This window comes from Cucurbita pepo, chromosome 1 (assembly GCF_057944985.1).
Source record: "Cucurbita pepo subsp. pepo isolate OVF chromosome 1, ASM5794498v1, whole genome shotgun sequence".
Classification (NCBI taxonomy): domain Eukaryota; kingdom Viridiplantae; phylum Streptophyta; class Magnoliopsida; order Cucurbitales; family Cucurbitaceae; genus Cucurbita; species Cucurbita pepo.
The window spans coordinates 1,943,579-1,962,514 of NC_141798.1; the positions used below are offsets into that span (position 1 = coordinate 1,943,579).

General features: G+C 36.7%; 2 protein-coding genes across 2 annotated transcripts; both read right to left on the reverse strand.

Annotated features, from left to right (window-relative positions):
- Nucleotides 1-756: 756 nt before the first annotated feature.
- LOC111782112 (uncharacterized) lies at nt 757-2,954 on the reverse strand. The gene is made up of 3 exons (XM_023662912.2): nt 2,278-2,954; nt 1,698-2,045; nt 757-1,624 (listed from the first exon to the last, which is right to left on the reverse strand). The coding sequence occupies exons 1-3, from the start codon at nt 2,731-2,733 to the stop codon at nt 992-994; spliced, it is 1,437 nt and encodes a 478-aa protein (XP_023518680.1). The 5' UTR covers nt 2,734-2,954; the 3' UTR covers nt 757-991.
- Nucleotides 2,955-11,352: 8,398 nt separating this feature from the next.
- LOC111783201 (putative indole-3-acetic acid-amido synthetase GH3.1) lies at nt 11,353-13,477 on the reverse strand. The gene is made up of 3 exons (XM_023664138.2): nt 13,158-13,477; nt 12,972-13,073; nt 11,353-12,851 (listed from the first exon to the last, which is right to left on the reverse strand). Exons 1-3 carry the CDS (start codon nt 13,475-13,477, stop codon nt 11,483-11,485), a joined length of 1,791 nt encoding a protein of 596 aa, XP_023519906.1. The 3' UTR covers nt 11,353-11,482.
- Between the last annotated feature and the right edge of the window lie 5,459 nt (nt 13,478-18,936).

The following is an 18,936-nucleotide window of genomic DNA, read 5'->3' on the forward strand; positions in this document are numbered from 1 at the left end:
TAATTTCTTTGTCAATTCGAAAACGATTGCCAACAACTTTTAATTTTTATATTTTTATCATTTAATTAAAAATAATCAATTAAATGGAAGGTTTTACATATTTATTATTAAAATTAAATTTTTAAATAAATAAATAAACTTTAAACTCGTGCAACCTGCAATGATGGTGTGGCCTTCCATAGAGCTTTTTGGAGAAACGAGCCAAATGTAATTTGCTTAGTATAAACTTAGCTAACTCGGATTGTCTCTATTTCATGACAAAAAGCTTACCCCTAGTAGATGTTGTCTTTTTTGGACTTTTCCTTCACGATAGAAATGGATTAAACTCGAACCATGGACGAAATTGAATGGTCGAACGAAGAACGGTTCGGTACAGTTGTGGGCTTTACTCAACAAAAGTAGCTGAAAAGAGTTAGAGATGAAGGAACACAAGTGGGTAGCAGATTTAAAGAACAAAAGGGTCAGAAAACACTGATATTCTAAACATCTTGAACATTAGCAGACATTGCCTCTTAAAGCTGCACCCTCTGCTCCCTAAACTTAACAAAATCATTACAATAATAACACAGAAACAGCAATGGAAGGGATTCAGTAATGGAACTTCGGTGTGTCGATCACGATACTGTTCGATCTCGACCGAGCAGGTGGGTGTTTCCTTAACGTTCCCACGAACAGTGTTTTCGTTTCGGGAAGCAAATTAGTAAGATTAAATAAGGGTAAAAGGTTGTTGTTCCATCCCTAAGTTTGCATCGAATGTGAACCGAAAAAAATGGACCTCCATTCGCTCTATCCCGAACAGGAAACCCGAGCTCCAACGCCATTGTTGGATTCTGCTACCGAGTATAAAGATTCATTCAGGCTGGCTTGTTTTTGAAGCCTGTGAATTTTATCTCTATTTACAGATTAACAGAGGCATGACATGACTTGTAAAGATATCTATAAGCTTCCTAAGATTATAAACAACTGATCTAAATGCATACTCTTCCCGTGGTTAGAATTCCGACTTCCATAACATGTTATCGAAACTGTCGTTGTCGGGTTTGTCGGGGTTTTCCAGTGCCGAAACTTTAGCTCGGTAGGCTGCTAAGGCAATTGCACTTCTTTCCCTTCCATCCTGAGGGAGCTCACTGACTTCACTGATGGAACATGATCTCAAGTCAGCTGGGGGAATGAAACAGTCCATCGACAGGCCCTGGATGTTGAACGCAACCTCTTCGATCGTCCAGGCTTCTTCCATCTTCGTTTTGGTATGACTCATGGCCATCTCGCCGAACCTGAAAAGGGTGACCACGGAGCGGCCAGCGTGCGCTATCATGATACCTTCAACGGGCCTGTAATCGTCAAGGAACGAATTGATTGTGGTTTCCCAATATACTGCATCGCCACCGTTGGACTGAATCCGGGTCAGATGAGAATCTTCCATGTACACCAGCAATCCTGTTTTCTGGCTGAAGTAGCCAAACAAGACATGTCGTATGATTTCGGCCGGTCCTTCGCTTCTCGACTTCAACGTTTGAGCGTCGGCACAGAGCTTGAGAATGAAGCAATCCTCACCATTCATTGTCTTCTCCCCAATGCATCTTGCATCAGCAAACATCCTGGCTATTGTTCTAGGATCAAGACCCTGCAAAGACACAAGACATCATCTCAGACAAAAGCCAATAGAGTTAACAAAACTCAACGTGCCGAAATCTTACCTGAAGCGCACGGCGTAGAGGTCGAACCGGTCCTTTCGCAGTGTGAGCCCCAAGCCACGGCGTGTGCCTCCAAACCAGTTTCCCATTGCAGCCAGCATGAACTTTACTACCTCCAACAGCAAGCTCAACATACCACATATCTGGATTCATCTGCCATAGCACAAAGCCACCCGGTTCGGCTTGGGTTGAGGGATTTCTGTTCTTTGTTACCTTTGTAGCAGTTTCAAACTCAGCAGCTACCATTCTAAGCTTCCCCATTGCATATGCATTTCTAATGGAGCTTTGAAGCTTCTCCCCACCAGAAGCTGCTGTGTATTGCTGCAATATGTACTGAGCTGATGAAGTTTCCTGAAAAATAATGACAAACCCACTAAAGATCAAGAGATTTCTATGCTTTGATCCTAATTTTACATTCAATTCCTTACAGAAACAGAAGCAGATCCCAAGATTTGTTCAACTATTGTTCCAATATCCATACAAATCAAAGTTCAAAAGCTAAATTCATGATCCATTCATAGTGTTCATTGCTCAAGAACTCAAAACAGAGGAAAAGAAAAACAGAGGAAAAGCAGAGACTAACAATGGGGGTATCTTTTATACTGAGATGAGGCAGAGGATCGGAGGTGCTAACATGCATAGGAGCAAGAGGAGCACCCATAACGCCAACCAAAAGCCTCAAATCGGACCTCTTATTCGCCATGGAAGAAGCAATGGAAGGAGTTCGAGAGATTTGCCCTTTCATCCATTGCCCTAACCCTAAACTGATTCTCTTCGAATCGCCAATTTCGCCGCCGTCCGGATCAGGACCTTCAACCAACGGTGTAAGCGCCTCCCCCACCGGCCGAAAACTACCGGATCGATCAATTAACTGCTGCTGAGTCCCGCCATAGCCGCCGTAGTGATTCTTCTTTCTACGCATTAGATTAGAGAATGGCGAGGCAGTTCTGGCCGGGGTTTTGGCGCGAGAACGCGACGGCGAAAGGCCACGAATAACCTCCTCTTTCAGAACAGAGAAGAAGCTGGGTTTCTTCTCCATTAGAGAGAAGGGGAAGAAAATGAGAAGGAATTGGAAGAACCCAGAAGTTTAAAAGGGCAAATTGGATGAAGAAGATGAAACCCAGAAGAGTGAAGAAGAAAATGAAGAGGTTTAGAGTGTGTATGGCAATGGCGGTGCAGCAGCTTTCATAGGATGAGAGAGAAAGGAAAGTGAATTGTTTTCTCTCTCTTTATTTCCGCCATTGGAGCAAAGGAGTAGAAAGCCAATTACAAATACTACAAAGACTACAGACCAACTTTGACCATATTTCCATTCTTTTCTTCTTCAATTAAACAAAACAAAACAAAACAAAATATCATAAAATTTTAATAATCATATCCAAATTTTGATGTTTATTGAAAAATATTACTAATGGCGTCAAAACGGAGTTCTGGGAGAGCAATACAAGCGTCGTGCTGCTAGACAAAGCGGTGGAGTGCTACACCCTATATGGCGAGAGTCCAGTAGCCGAAAGCATCACTAGCTTACGCTCTGACCCGAGTAGCATGGGGCATGTGGAATTCTGTGTGAATTAGTAAGGACCACCTTGTAAGACTAAATCTCCAGACATTGAGAGTTTTAGATATTATATTTTAATTAGTTGAACTATGTTCAAATTGGAGTCTAGTAACCGAGTAACATGGGGCATGTGGAATCTTATGTGAATCAGCAAGGACCACCTGAACTATGTTCAAATTGGAGTCTAGTAACCGAGTAACATGGGGCATGTGGAATCTTATGTGAATCAGCAAGGACCACCTTGCAAGGCTAAATACTCCTGACATTGAGAGTTTTAGATATTATATTTTAATTAGTTGAACTATGTTTAAATTGGAGTCTAGTAGCCAAAAGCATCACTAACTTACGCTCTGACCCGAGTAACATAGGGCATGTGGAACCCTATGTGAATCAACAAAGACCACCTTGTAAGGCTAAATTTCTTGACATTGAGAGTTTTAGATATTCTATTTTTATTAGTTGAACTATGTTCAAATTGGAACCGGACGTATTAATTATAACATTGAGAATTGAAGGACTATACTCGACATGGTCGTAATAGTTTCGTGATCGAACTTGTAATTCGGCTCGGGAAAGTAGGAGGTGGAGAGAACGCGCTAGGGAGGAGAGTGGGGGGTTTTTTGTGGAAAGGGAAAATGGAGTCCACCACCGATAGATGCCATATGAGTGGGCTACACAATGTACGGAACCGAACCCAAAGCCACTCCCATGTGACAGGACACTCTCCATCATTCATTCAAACCCTTTTAATTTTGTCTAATTATAATATAAATCCTTATTTAATTAACTCATTAATTCATTCCTCGCTTAAATTTATACCTTTTCTTTCTTCAATAGATACGTTCTAAAATCGTAAGGCTGACGGTGAGGCTGACGGCGATAAGTAATGGACCAAAATAAAGAATATCTGCTAGCGGTGGACTTAAGTTGTTACAAATGATATCAGAGTCAGACAAGAGGTGGTATGCCAACAAGGACGCTGGCCTCTAAACGGGTGGATTGTGAGATCCCACGTCAATTGGAGAGAGAGGAATAAAAGCATTTCTTATAACGGTGTGGAAACCTCTCCCTAATAGACACATTTAAAAATCGTGAGATTGAAGGTGATACATATTGGACCAAAACAGATAATATCTACTAACAGTGGGATTGGGCTGTTATAGTTACTATCTATACTACTAAGGTGCACCTCCATATTAAAAATACTTACGCAGGGAAATGTCAGGGCACACAGATACCAAATCGAACATAACTTAGAAGTAATTCAAGACAAGTAGGCAACATCATGGATATAAAACAGCTCTGATACCATTTTGTAACGACCCAGATCCACCGCTAGCAGATATTGTCCTTTTTGGGTTTTCCCTTTCAGACTTCTCCTCAAGGCTTTAAAACGCGTCTGCTAGGGGAAGGTTTCCACACCCTTATAAAGGGTGATTTGTTCTCCTCCCCAACCAATGTGGGACATCACAATGGGTGTGTGATGTTTAAACTGGAATAACATATTGTTCGTGTTGGTCCGTAACGAATCGTCATCAGCCTCACGGTTTTAAAACACATCTACTAGAGAGAGATTTTCATTCTTATAAGGAATGTTTCGTTCTTCTCTCCAACCAACATGGGATCTCACATAAATGAGCTGATTTTCGGTGGGTCGGCCAATATTTGGAATTATTAAACGAAAGAAACGAGATAAAAGGAATATATGAGTTTTTGTTGATGTGTATATATAATATATATAATATATATGATAAGCTCATATCAAAATCAAATAGCGTCACCATATCTATATGATAAGATTGTGTTTCTTTTATATATTGGCATCACATAGATTGAGACTCAATAATTCATTTGAATTTTCATTTATTTATTTATTTATTTATTTATTTATTTATTTATTTATTTATTTGTATTATTATCATTATGATTCAAAATTATAATGTCTTTTTGAGTCTCAACATCCAAACAAAATATCTCACTCCTTCAATCTTTCCTTTTAATATAATACAATAATATAATATAATAAATATTTGGACAATTATGAGTAAATTGCTTTAAGCATCCAATTTATGCCCATTCTTCAAATTTTATTATTATTATTTTTAGTTACTTTTAAAATTTCGATCATAAAAAAATAAAATAAATAATATAATAATGATAATGAACTCACTAAGAAAATGATTTGAGTTGAGTTATTAATTTATTTAGGTTTAAATAAATAAAAATCTATTATATTACTATAGTAATTATTTTTTTACACCTATTGAAAAAAATGTATAAAAATACAACTTTATTTTAATCGAATTTGATATAAAAATGTATTTTTTTTTTTTATTTGTCACCCTGCATGTGGGACAACTTTGTTTCTTTGTTTGGCTTGGTTTGACCAAATTAATTAATTAATTAATTAATTATATTTTATTTTTGTGCATTTGGGCTTTGGGTGAGCTTGAGAGAGTGTGGTTTTAATTCCAACACTTGGAATTAAATATATCATTATTATAATAACAATTAGAAAATTTGACTTTAATTAACATTTAAAATTTTGACTATCAAATAATAATAATAATATAAATAATAAAAGTTTGGGTTTCAAAGGTTTGAAAAACTTCCGCTGTTCTTGGAGAATAGTGCAAAATCTTGACCGTCCATTTTATTTGTGATTGCCAAGCTCATCAATGGTTTTAACGATCAGAAATTTGAAACGGTGACGTTTTTTATTGTGCAAATTTTATTTTAATGTGGAAATATTATGAATTTATAAATGAAGATAATATATTTTTTATTAAATAAATAAGATATTTCCAATAATGAGCTGTAAATTTGTAATATTTATATCATGTTTTGAAGAAAAAAAAAATCAAAATAACCTTAATTATTTTTTCTTTTTCATTTTATGATGAAATATTGGATGGGACCAAAAAGGCAAGCTTTAAATGAGGACACTAAGAAAAAGGGTTAATTAAATGAGATAAAAGTGAAGACTTTTTAATTAGCAATTGGGATTAAATGTGCATTTTTAATAATTTTCTAAAGCCCAACTTTTTGTTTAGTGCACCATTTTCAACAATTAGGGGCTGTGGCGGAAAGCAAGTTTCCACATTTAAGAATCGTCCATAAGTCTATTTATTTGCCTAAAAATATAATGTTTTACTTTACATTCACCTAATTTCGATTCGCCTCGAATTTCGATTCGCCCGAGTCAAGTTTATAACTTGTTCAATACTTTGGTAAACTAAAAAAAAAAAACTAAACATGTTGGTTGATGAATTTTTGGATTGAGTTGATTCAAGATTTCAGGTAGTATTTGAAGGAGGATTTGAATCCGGGACGCCCATTGCCCGAGTGGGCTCAAAAGGAAAATCCCTGATGAGATTTCTTGCGCTAACCAATTCAAGGAAGGACGGTCGAAGAATTGGATGGATAAGAAGTCTACCAAGCTCGAAATATAGTTAGTCAAGGCACGTGCTACCTTTTGCTCAATTCTCGATACTACATGCTTTTCGGATAGTGAAAAACAATATATTTGGTAAGAAACTCGTAAAAATAAGCATGAAGTTGCAGTCTTTAAGAAACTAAATCAATAGGGAAATAAATGTTATGACCTAAGTTTAATAATCTTTTCTCATTATTTTGTGTTTGAAGCCATGCGCCCAAGTCGTCTTTGTAGGGCGAAGCAAGGCATTCAGCAAGAGCTGCCACATTGGAAATCAGACTAGACCATAAGTCAAGAGGCATTCGGGAAGTGACTAGCTTCTATCAGGCCGACCACTACACATGAAGTCCACACACATCCTCCACCCTCCTCCTTCTTTACCAGAACGGGATTGGCAAGCCCTACCGGGTAGTAGACTTCTTGGCCTTCATCAGTTGAGCAACTTCTTGATTGATCACTTCGTTCCGTTCAGGGGTAAATCTTCTCTTCTTCTCTTTTCTCGGTTTCATCCGAATGAGTTCAATGAATCCCTAATTCGTTACACTCATTTCCATAAGATTAGTGGGAAATGGGCCTTTCTTTGTACAATCCATAAAGTTTTGGAAACTGGGCCTATAATTAAGGCCCGTGATAAGACCTGGGCCTATAATTAAGGCCCATGATAAGACCTGGGCCAATTTCAGAATAAACATTTTATTTAAAGCTGTGATAGAATAAATAATTTTGAGAAATCTTACTTTTAGGATTCTCAACTATACAAAAATACTTCAACAAAAAGACATCGTTATGAACAATAATAAATAATTTAATCCCAATCAAACAACATTTGGTAGTAGATTCAAACCATTATTCTTTAGTCGAATATCAATGAGCCAAACTCGAACCATAATCGAATCAAATTTAGAACAACAAAACATACTCAGAGAAAACAAAACATACTCTTCCACACTAAACTTACTAAAATTAATATTGACAATGATAAGACTGAACATTCATGTGGGATGCACTGGCTGTTGAATGTTCTTACAAGGAGAACAAACAAATTCATAGATAAACTCACAAACAAGCAGGCAGCTATATAAATAGATTTAAAGGGAGAAATGGTCACTTCGACCTGTAGAATTTGTTCATGAATGAGTACCTGTTATCAAGTTTACGGATTTTCTGCACAACTGTTCTTCCAAATAGGTGGGTTTTAAGAATTGGAGAATGAACATTGATACATTTGACCAAGTTCTGATAAACATCTCCAAACCCCTGCATTGAAAACAAAACAAAAATATGATCTAAATTTCGTATAATGATGCATTTTCCATTCGAAATTAGAATCGAAACAGCATTCATGTTTTCATGTTAAGAACGAGAAACAAAAGTGGGATTGAAAGTCCGAGAAACATAGGTGGGATCGAAAGTCTAACAAAGCATCATTCTTAACATCTCATCTTACCCGGGTAAGCGCTTGTTCAAGAGCAGTTTGAAGAACGTAATTGCCATGAGGATCTTGAGCAATACTGAGAAGCTCTGTTGAGTATGTCAATTCCACAACAACCTTCACAACTTCCCTCTGTTCACCCTTCTCCAAGCACCTCTCCACCACATTGCTGCCTATCTTACTCTTCGCCAGTCTGCTAAATCTCCCCGCCAACCGCCTCACTATGCATTTTGTTACGCCTTCAATGCCTGCCTCAACTACATGCTGAACCACATAGTTCCTACCCAAAATTCCACACCAAAACAGTAAACCAGACAGTCTTTGTGTCCACCACAACAAGTTTTTAATTAGACTCACAAACTAACTAACCCATATCTGTCCTCTGCTAACAGCTGAGTTTCTTATGATCCCGTCGAGTAAATATGGTAATGAATTGGTTTGCATATACATTGGACAGATACAATGTTGAAGAACTATGCATCCTAATTGATTTTTTGCAATCTCTACACACTTTCTTGACATTGCACAGAAAATTTACTGCAGTTTCAAACACAAACATGAAAAGGATGTATGATCTCGTACCATAATCGATCGGACTTCTTCCCCAATCAGCCTTGCAAGCTTGGATGAAGAATTCCAGGATATGTTTAGCGTTTTTATTGTTGGTGAAGCAGCAAATACAATCCTCTAGAACATTTGTGATAGTGAGCAGGTGGTTTTCAACTTTGAGATTCTCGATCAATGTCTTCACGGCCTCCATTCTGTCGAAATAAATTGAAAATGAGTAACAGTAATTTGATATAGTATTAGTTATGCACAATTTTGTTTTCGATTTATATAGTTTTTGAAGATCAAACAGGCTTGCTGATCAATTATATTGAAACTATCAAACTAAAACTATTACTGAAATTTAGTAACATTCTTCCTGTTTCTAGCCTTTTCTAATAAAGAAACAATTACCAAAGAAGCAAGAACATCATGAATAAACTCAAAGAAGCAAAGAAGATTCACCGCTGATTCAATCAAAAGCCAAAAAACGAAAAAGAATAATCAAACAAATTAAGAGTAAATGTTGGTACCCGTAGTTATCGTTGCAAATATGAACGAATCTCAATTGGTTTTCAATGACAACCGATGCCAACACTTTGCTCATTTGCATTTCATCGCACGAATTGAACACCGTCTTCGCAAATTCATATCCAATCTGATGTACCATTAGAATCGGAAGATCCGCCATCACTTTCCTATGATCATTTCTTTAACACTCCGATTCTTCTCCACCAGCACTCTTCTAAGTTCATTCCATCCTACAATCGTCATTCGTACACTTCGATATGTAGTTGTATCCTAGGTTTTCTTGATTCTCGACTTTCGGCAATCGATTCTTCGCAAAAATTCTCAAATCCCTGCCGCCGTCAGTTATCGGTAGTCTATTGAGGCTAAACAACGTTTAAGGACTACGGTACCGGAACAATGGCGTTGACGATATAGAGAATCTTCATTGGACGGCCGATTGCCGGCGATTTTTTCATGTACAAAGATATATATTCATATTCACTGAACATCTAGGAGTTGAAATCAAAAGAATCGATGATGGAGAAGCTGGAATCAAGTAAAACGGTGGAGAAGGAGTTGAAATCGTTAGAAATATTGTTGTACCTCTGATTCTGATTATACTTCTGTTTTCTTTCCATCTTTTGACGAAGATTCAGAGAACTCAAGAATTGAAGATATTGTTGAAGATGAAGATGAGGTATTCAAGAGCCAAGCGTTCAATTGAAAGAGCTAAGCGTTCTTCCCGCCAATTTGAATTGCGACATAAATATGAATGAATTGAATCTTTTCTTTTTGCCATTTATCTCTCTCTCTCCTTTTTTTTTTTTTTTTTAATTTTCAAACTTTAACATATAATCTCTTTTAATTTTTCATTTTTTTAATTACTATATTACTAATGATACTCTTTTTATATATATATATATATATATAAATATATATATATACTCGCTTAAATTAAGTAATATAAAAATATAAAATAAAATTTCTACGTATATCAAATTGACTTTAAAATCTTTCATTTTAAAAATGAGACTATTTGTAAATATATAATTGCATATAAAAAATAAATATTTATTTAGTTCAAAGGATAAAAAAAAATAATTAATAAAATGAAATGAAAATGAAAATTAATAAATAAAAAAACCTCACTAATAAAACTAGACTTAAAAATTATAGAAAATTCAAAATTCTCTTATTATTTTGAATTCTAATGCATGCACGGTTTGAAAAGCAAAATAAAATGATGTATACTAAAGAATATAGAGTATATATTAATGGCGGGTCCAATAAATATTATAGGAAAAAATATACATTGTGATTGTTCATCCAATGTCACATCTGAACTAGTAACCTCTGTTGTAGTTAGTTAGAATATTCATTAAACCAGGTTGGATTAAGTCAATCCATACCTTTTGAATGAAAATGAACGACTTCGATGTCAATATAGATATGCCGGTAAATATACAGGCAGATGATTGGGTTCTTTGCATCGAGGCCAAAATTAAGCCCAATAATATACATTTTGATTTGATTTGGCTGTGTCAAGTCATGGCAAAGCTTTTGAGTTCTAACAATTTCATAAACAAAAACTTTAATCGAAATTAATATTTGAAGATAAGAATAATGATGTAATTTTGGTTACAACTCAGAAGGTGGGCCTTATTTTTTTACTTTTTCTTGTTGACATGTGTTTTTAATGTTATCCAAATTTAATTTATTATTATTATTATATTAATATTTTTAAATTTATATATTTTAGACAGAAAAATTATATTTGGATATGTTGAGGTAAATGAAATAAATTATTATTAATGAAAAAAAAATAATAATAAAAATAAAAATGTCGGTAAAAGTAGGAGAGTTATCAGCAGTTTTGAGTGAGTGGCCAATGGGATGAAAAAGTAAGAGACATAATCCAATTCTTTTTGCATTTTAAATATATAAACAAATTAAAAAATACTTTACTTAAATAATATTATTTTCAAAATATAATCAAAATTATCAAATATATATATTTTTAAATATTAATATTGGTGGAGGAGAGAGAAATTGAGTGGATAAGAATGGAAAAGGTGTGAAAAGTTTGTTGTTGGGTTCATTGAATAAATAAATATTCACTATTAAAACTTTTTGGTACTAAAACAACACTTATTGGACACCACCTTTTCATTTAAAGTAAATAAATGTGATTTTTCATTTAGTTATGAGAACCAAATACAATACAGACTTCTAATGCATCCTAAATTCTTCCAACTTACATTTTCTTTCTCAAATTAATTAATTTAAAACAAAATTAAATTAATAAATCAGCGTCTCCTAGCTGGAGTCCAACGTGGCAGAGCGGGACTAAAATGCGCCGATACTACTCTAGAATCGAGAAGTTCCATTATGGGAGTAAAATTCACGCACCTTGGCACCTTGTACTGGTTGATGGACGCTCCTCGGGAGATAGCGTAATCCATCAATTCTTCGAATGTTCCGCTCTTCACCACTCTGATTTCTAAAGCTCCGATTGAATTGTCTGCGACTCGTCCTTGCCGGTAAACGGAGTTTAGTGATTCTTCCATTGCCAAGCAGCACTGTTCCATCGTCTCCTTGCTTGGCCATTTCCCTTCTGTTTCTTTCACCATTAGTTCCCAGTATATCACGTAGTGCCCTGGAATTGTCGTTGTATCGGCGTAACTTGTGTACTCCACTACGCTTGTTTTAACTTCCTTCAGGAGCTTTGATGCGTTCTCCACAGCTTTCTGCAACTCTGCTTCGTCTGTTTTGTCTGAGTCGATGCTCAGTACCACGTTCTTCCTCCTCACGAAGTGGAACTGCGGCGCTGCGTTGTGGAATCCGGTTACTCGGAGTATGTCGCCGACTCGGTAACGGTATAGTCCGGCGTATGTAGTGATTACGAGTTCGTATTCTTTTCCGACCTCTACGTCGACTAGGTCGACGAGTTTCGGCGCTGAATCGCTTCCGGAATTTGGCTCGTGAGGGAGGAACTCGAAATAGGCCATGTTTGGCATTATTGTGTAGGAAACCTCTGATGGCTTGCACATAGGGTTCAGATTCAGTCCGAAATAACATTCGGATGAGGCGTACATCGTGCACGCCAGAGGCAATCCGCCGCTGTAGTAATCGAGCGTTGGAATGTATTGCGCCATCGCTCCAGTGACGATCACGTCTAGGTATTTCGTTTTCGGCCAAATCCTCGTGACGATTCCCTCCCAATTCTCCTTCGAACATTCCTCCGAAATGAAATCCGCCGATTCCTCATCTGGTTTCAGGATCTTCTCGATGCAATCTCTCAACGACGGATCGGTGATCTTCGAACTCAATTTTCCAGTCCGGATATCGTTGGCAAGATCGGACCAGTTCAACTGTAGGAACCGGATCGCGCGGAGTAGGCCGGAGGCGAAGACGGCGCCGAGGCGGAGGACTTGGTGGCGTTCGAGAAGGCCGCAGAGCATCTGCGTATACATGCTCTGGAAGGAATCGGGGCAGAGGATGGCTTCATTAGGGCTCGTATAGACCATATACGGGTCGTAGGGTCGGGTCTTGAAGTGTTCGCTCTTATAGTAACTGGTTAAAACGGGTCGGGCCAAGAGCCCACCCGGAGTCCTCGTCTCCGATTTCACAAACAAGAAGTAAAGCCCCTTGCCTTTATCCAACCCAGGCACATAGCTGTCAGAAAGCAATAAGAAATTAAATTTTACGCGCTTATAATTTTCAATAAAATAACAAACAATAATTCATTTTCAAATTAGCCTTGATTTTGATGATCCTTGCTTTGCTTATACTTACAGGTTCATAACTGGCATGAGAAGACTGTACAGAAGTTGACGACGATCCAGTTCCTCCTTAATCGTCGGCATAAGCTTCCTCTCACCGGCAGAAGTACCAGAACTGCAAAAACCACCGCATCAGAAAATCGATTCAACTATTTGAAATTCCTAATTCCTCCGATGAAGAGATTTCAGTGTAATTTACCTGGTGAGGAACTCGGATATAGGATGGGAGGAGAGGATAGGCGAGCGATCTCCACTAGCAATCCGTTGGATTTCGGGCTGGAGATCCTCGTAAGTGATTACAGGAAGCTTGTCTTTGAAGGTGTTAGGATCTGTAGCGCCGGCAAGGAAGTAACGGCGGAGGTACTCTGTGGAGGCGTTTCTAGTCAAGATTTCGGCGAGGACGGTGCGCTGGACGGCGTCGGCGTTTCGAGTCATTTGTTCGATGAATTGAAGAGCCTTTGCGTCTTTTTCGCAGGCAGGAGGACCAAGAGGTGAAGAGAGAGAAGAATCGACAGCCATTGGAGAAGAGGATGAAGAAAATGAAGAAGAAGAAGAAGAAGAAGAAGAAGAAGAAGAAGAAGAAGAAGAAGAAGAAGGGGGTGTGGTGGATGAGTGAGATGGGGGGCAGGGGATTATTGATTATATATAGGGGAGGAGAGTGCCACGTAGGAAGGTTGACCGGGTCGGACCCAGCTGGGAGGGGAAGAGAGGGGAAGAGAGAGAAGGAGTTGGGAGGAAGCTTACGGAATTATACGGAGGCGTAGAGAGAGAAAGAAGAGACGAATTTTGTCTGTGGAAATGTAGGGAGAAAAGGAGACCGTGATGGGCCCACAACACGTAGACATTGCAGCTAGTGAGACGAGCACGTGAAGGTTAGGTTACGTGATTTCTCTTTCCCTCTCTCTCCTAAAATTATTTTAAACTTTTCTTATAAATATGTAAAAAAGAGAATAATATCAGCTAGCGGTTGACTTAGACAGTTACATTAAGTGCACAAAATGTGTTTACGCGAACAATTGATTCTTATAATTCTAACCGTTGGATCAAATCTAAAAAATTGTTTAAACTAACTATTAAATTAGGTTAATTAAAGTGGGATTAAAATGATTAGATATTGTTATAATGGAAGAAAAAAAGGTGGTCAAAGGTATAGTTTGACCAGAAAACAATATTTAAGTAAACCTGAATAGTAGGCATAGAAATGGATGGGGTTTTCCCACAGTAATTGTTTAGGCGTCAACCAACCAAAGCTACTGGTTTCAGGTAAAGTGTTGGGCACAGATGGCGATGGGCAGTGGAATCTCCCGGCAATTCCCTGTAACTCGTTTCGCACGTGCCACACTTGCCACAAATTTCATCCTCCTCTCTCTCAATATATTTGAATTAAATAATAACCCCATTTGCTTAAAAATAATTAATTCCATTACGTCCAAAATGATGCGTGAATTCCGTTAAATAGCTTAATAATATATTGATTTGTTGAGAAGAACAAACAAAAAGAGTGAGGCTGCCATTAGAGAGTCAGAGGGGGGAAGGGGCAGGCAGGCAGAGGCAGCTGCGCAGCGCAGTGCAGACCATCGCAGACCATCGCAGTCAAAGAATAACAAACACCAGCCGACACACACGCCATTATCCCTTCAAACTTCTGACCTCACTCTCTCATCTTTTATTTGACCCATAACCCCAACTTCCCATCTCGTTTCCCCTCAATTTTCGCCTTCATTTTCTCTCAGGCATTTCATCAAACACTTCGCCTACAAACAGCCACCCATCCCCATTTCATAACCATCATGGGATTTTCACTAAAAAAAATGACATTAAAAGGACTTTTATTTCAAAAAGGAAGTGAAGACAAAATTCGTTTGACAATGGTTTAGGCAAATTTAAACCAAACAAAAGAGTAGTAAGCATGCGGTGGCGTGCACCCAATGCCACGGCACTCCCCACCGCCGCAGCTAGTGCTGCTATGTTTCATTTCTTATGACGCAACTGCACCCTTTCATTTGCCCTTTTTTTTGTTCAACCCAATTTCGAAAACATCATCTATAACACAAATATCAAAAACACAGTCATGGTCTTACTGTTTCTGTCAATTCTAACAAAAGCTGATTGTTTCTACACGAAGATCAGACAGATATCGACCCATCACCCGCTCAATCCCATCCCATAAACACACAAACAAAAAGAAGAACACAAAAAATAAAACCCCCAACTTTCAATAATACATCCAAATCCATGATGCCTTTTCCCCACCCCTTTTGTTTTTTTGGTAACATTATTAAAATAAAAATAAAAATAATTGCTAAATACTATTATTATTGGGATATATGTGAGACCCACTAAAAAAAGATATTAAAAAAATATGTAAACATTTTCTGTGGTCCAAAAAAGCAAATAAAAATAAAAGTGAAAAAGGCATGTCCAAAACAAATCTCACTTTCCTTGTCCCCTTCGTCTTCCCCTCCTACATACACACCTAACTTTCCTTTATAATTAAATTAATAATATTAGGGTCCACAATGTTTTCTTTTTATTTTATTTTATTTTAATTTCCATTAATAAATGGAAAAAAATAATTTAACTTTTATTCATATTTTTTCGACTTTTTGTGGGTCCCACGATACTTTGTAATATATATTTTAACTAATTGAACGGGAATTATTAATTATTAATTATTAGAGTAATAAATAATATTTTAAAAATAAATAGAGGTCAACAACAAATGGGGACTACAAACAACTTGGTTAGGTTTAATTATTTATTAAGGAAGTACACAAACACAGAGAATGTTTTTTTTTTTTTTTAAATAAAATTAATTTTTTGCAATAAAATAATTTGTACGAAAAAAAATATTTTTATAATTAACATGTGGGTCACAAAGCAATTTTTTTTTTTTTTTTTAAATTACAAATAAATTAACCGACTTTTCATTTTAATTTACAAAATTAGCCTTGCACATGAATTGCCCCCATCATTAATTAGCTTGTATTAAGGCTAATTAAATGGCCATGTTGTGGCCAAGGGCTACTTACATTATTTATTATTTTATATGATTTAATTAATTTAATGATTATTTTATAATTTAATAATATAAATAATAATTTAAGCTTAATTTAGTAGATAAAGTACCGTTTTTAACGTAATCTTGATTAAAAATGGGTAATTTGCAATTAAAAAAAGAAAGCGGGAGGACAAAAGCGTAAATATTGTAAAAGAAAGGACTGAAAAATAAATAAAAATAATATATTAGAGGATTGGAAGAGTGGTAGAAACGTGGGGGGATGAGGAAGGTAGGAGGAAGGTGAAAAATAATTGCAATTTACAATTTTGCCCCCACAAGTTTTTCAAGTAAATAATAATAATAAATAAATAATAAATAATTTGCACGTGAAAGAATTCCTCGCTAGCCACTCTCGTGGACTGTCCTCTTTTTTTTTTTTTTTTTTTTGTACTTTTATTAACATATTTATTTTCACCCACAAAAGAAAAAAAAAGACAAATGCTTAAGAATATCTAGGGTTTAAGGTTGACTTATATGGGTCTTGTTCATTATTAACGTTTTTAGATTCAATTCCATAAATACATGTTGTGTACGAGATGAGTTCGTGTACTATGATTCAAATATTTTCGTTGGACCATTGAACTAGAATTCATAAGTTGTGTCTTTGATTCATATAAAGCTAAGAGAATATGAGTTTGTGTATTGGTAGTGGGTTTGAGCGGTTATAAATGGTATTAGATCCAGACACTGGAGGGTGTGTTAGCAAGCACGTTGGCTTCCAAGAGGGTGGATTGTGAGATCCCACATTGGTTGGAGAGGGAAATGAAATATTTCTTACAAGAGTGAGATCCCACATCGTGAGGCTGACGACTGTGTTGGATGATGAAAGTCCATAATTTAGGGAATGATCATGGGTTTATAATCAAATAATACTCTCTTTATTGGAATGAGGCCTTTTGGGAAAGCCCAAAGCAAAGCCATGAGAGTACTCAAAGTGAACAATATAAAGAAAAAGGAGTCGAGTCTTGATTAAGGGGAGGCGTACTTTGTTCAAGGGAATGAGAATACTTTCTCTATTGGAATGAGATCTTTTGGGGAAGCCCAAAGCAAAACCATGAGAGCTTACACTCAAAGTGGACAATATCATACCATCGTGGAGAGTCGTGCTCATCTAAGAGACCCTAAAAGTGGACAATATCATACCATTGTGGAGAGTCGTGCTCATCTAGCAGACCCTAAAAGTGGACAATATCATACCATTGTGGAGAGTCGTGCTCATCTAGCAGACCCTAAAAGTGGACAATATCATACCATTGTGGAGAGTCGTGCTCATCTAGCAGACCCTAAAAGTGGACAATATCATATCATTGTGGAGAGTCGTGCTCATCTAAGAGACCCTAAAAGTGGACAATATCATACCATTGTGGAGAGTCGTGCTCATCTAACAGACCCTAAAAGTGGATAATATCATACCATTGTGGAGAGTCATGTTCATCTAACAGACCCTACATAACAGACAAAAACAAACAATATCTGCTAGTGATGAGTTTGGGCTCTTACAGAATAACATCATACTTTTTAAGCTGAATACACAGGTAAAAGAGTATAAGAAAATAGATTAGTTATAAGTATTAAGCGCGTTGGTGTCGGTGGCGGTGTGAGTGTGAGTGTGATATTGATTAAAAGAGAGAATAATTAGCTATTGACTTTAGAAGACAAAAAGGAAGTAAACAAATGCATTGGTTTCTAATAATTTGGTATTGAAGTTGTGGAAAGAGTTATAAAGGTAAAGAAAGAGAGCATGGTTGGATACATTCAATTTGGAAAACTAAGTCCAAATGTTTCCCAAATTGAATGATTTTAGGTAATGGAAGTAGAAATCTTTGCTTGCTGGTTTGGCATCATTAACACTTCTTAAAGCTATTTCAAAAGCCTTCATTGTCGGCATCATTTGGATGCATGTCCTTTTCAATGCCAAACATTTTACTTTCTTTCTTATTTATCTTTCCCTTTGCTCCTCGTCTTCGCTCGAGATTTCATGGGTCGTTATAAACGTCAAATAAATGAAAGACTGTTCGAGATGTTGTTTAGGGTTACTTTGTTAGTCGAGCTACAAACAAAAGAGGAACGGTTCGAGAAGTTATTTAGGGTTACTCTGTTAATCGAGCTACGAACAAAAGAGAAACGGTTCGAGAAGTTATTTAGGGTTACTCTGTTAATCGAGTTACGAACAAAAGAGGAATGGTTCGAGAAGTTATTTAGGGTTACTCTTTTAATCGAGCTACGAACAAAAGAGGAACGGTTCGAGAAGTTATTTAGGGTTACTCTTTTAATCGAGCTACGAACAAAAGAGAAACGGTTAGATAAGTTATTTAGGGTTACTCTTTTAATCGAGCTACGAACAAAAGAGAAATGGTTCGAGAAGTTATTTAGGGTTACTCTGTTATTTGAGCTACGAACAAAAGAGGAATGGTTCAAGAAGTTATTTAGGGTTCCTCTGTTATTCGAGCTACGAACAAAAGAGGAACGGTTCGAGAAGTTATTTAGGGTTACTTTGTTAATCGTGCTACGAACAAAAGAGGAACGGTTCGAGAAGTTATTTAGGGTTACTCTTTAATTGAGCTACGAACAAAATAGAAACGGTTCGAGAAGTTATTTAGGGTTACTTTGTTAATCGTGCTACAAACAAAAGAGGAACGGTTCGAGAAGTTATTTAGGGTTACTCTGTTATTCGAGCTAGGAGCAAAAGAGGAATGGTTCGAGAAGTTATTTAGGGTTACTCTTTTAATTGAGCTACGAACAAAAGAGAAACCCTTTGAGAAGTTATTTAGGGTTACTTTGTTAATCGTGCTACGAACAAAAGAGGAATGGTTCGAGAAGTTATTTAGGGTTACTCTTTTAATTGAACTACTCGTCTTGTCTTCTTCTGAAAATGATTAGGGTATCCTCCACAATCTCTTAAACTTGAAATTCTCAC

Excerpts from the sequence above, each read along its gene's own strand:
- LOC111782112 (XM_023662912.2), bottom strand. The coding sequence starts at position 2,733 with ATGGAGAAGAAACCCAGCTTCTTCTCTGTTCTGAAAGAGGAGGTTATT. Across the intron at positions 2,046-2,277 it reads GTATAAAAGATACCCCCATT|GAAACTTCATCAGCTCAGTA; the intron begins GTTAGTCTCTGC and ends ATTATTTTTCAG. Across the intron at positions 1,625-1,697 it reads CTCTACGCCGTGCGCTTCAG|GGTCTTGATCCTAGAACAAT; the intron begins GTAAGATTTCGG and ends GTGTCTTTGCAG.
- LOC111783201 (XM_023664138.2), bottom strand. The coding sequence starts at position 13,477 with ATGGCTGTCGATTCTTCTCTCTCTTCACCTCTTGGTCCTCCTGCCTGC. Across the intron at positions 13,074-13,157 it reads ATATCCGAGTTCCTCACCAG|TTCTGGTACTTCTGCCGGTG; the intron begins GTAAATTACACT and ends TGGTTTTTGCAG. Across the intron at positions 12,852-12,971 it reads CTCATGCCAGTTATGAACCT|CTATGTGCCTGGGTTGGATA; the intron begins GTAAGTATAAGC and ends GCTTTCTGACAG.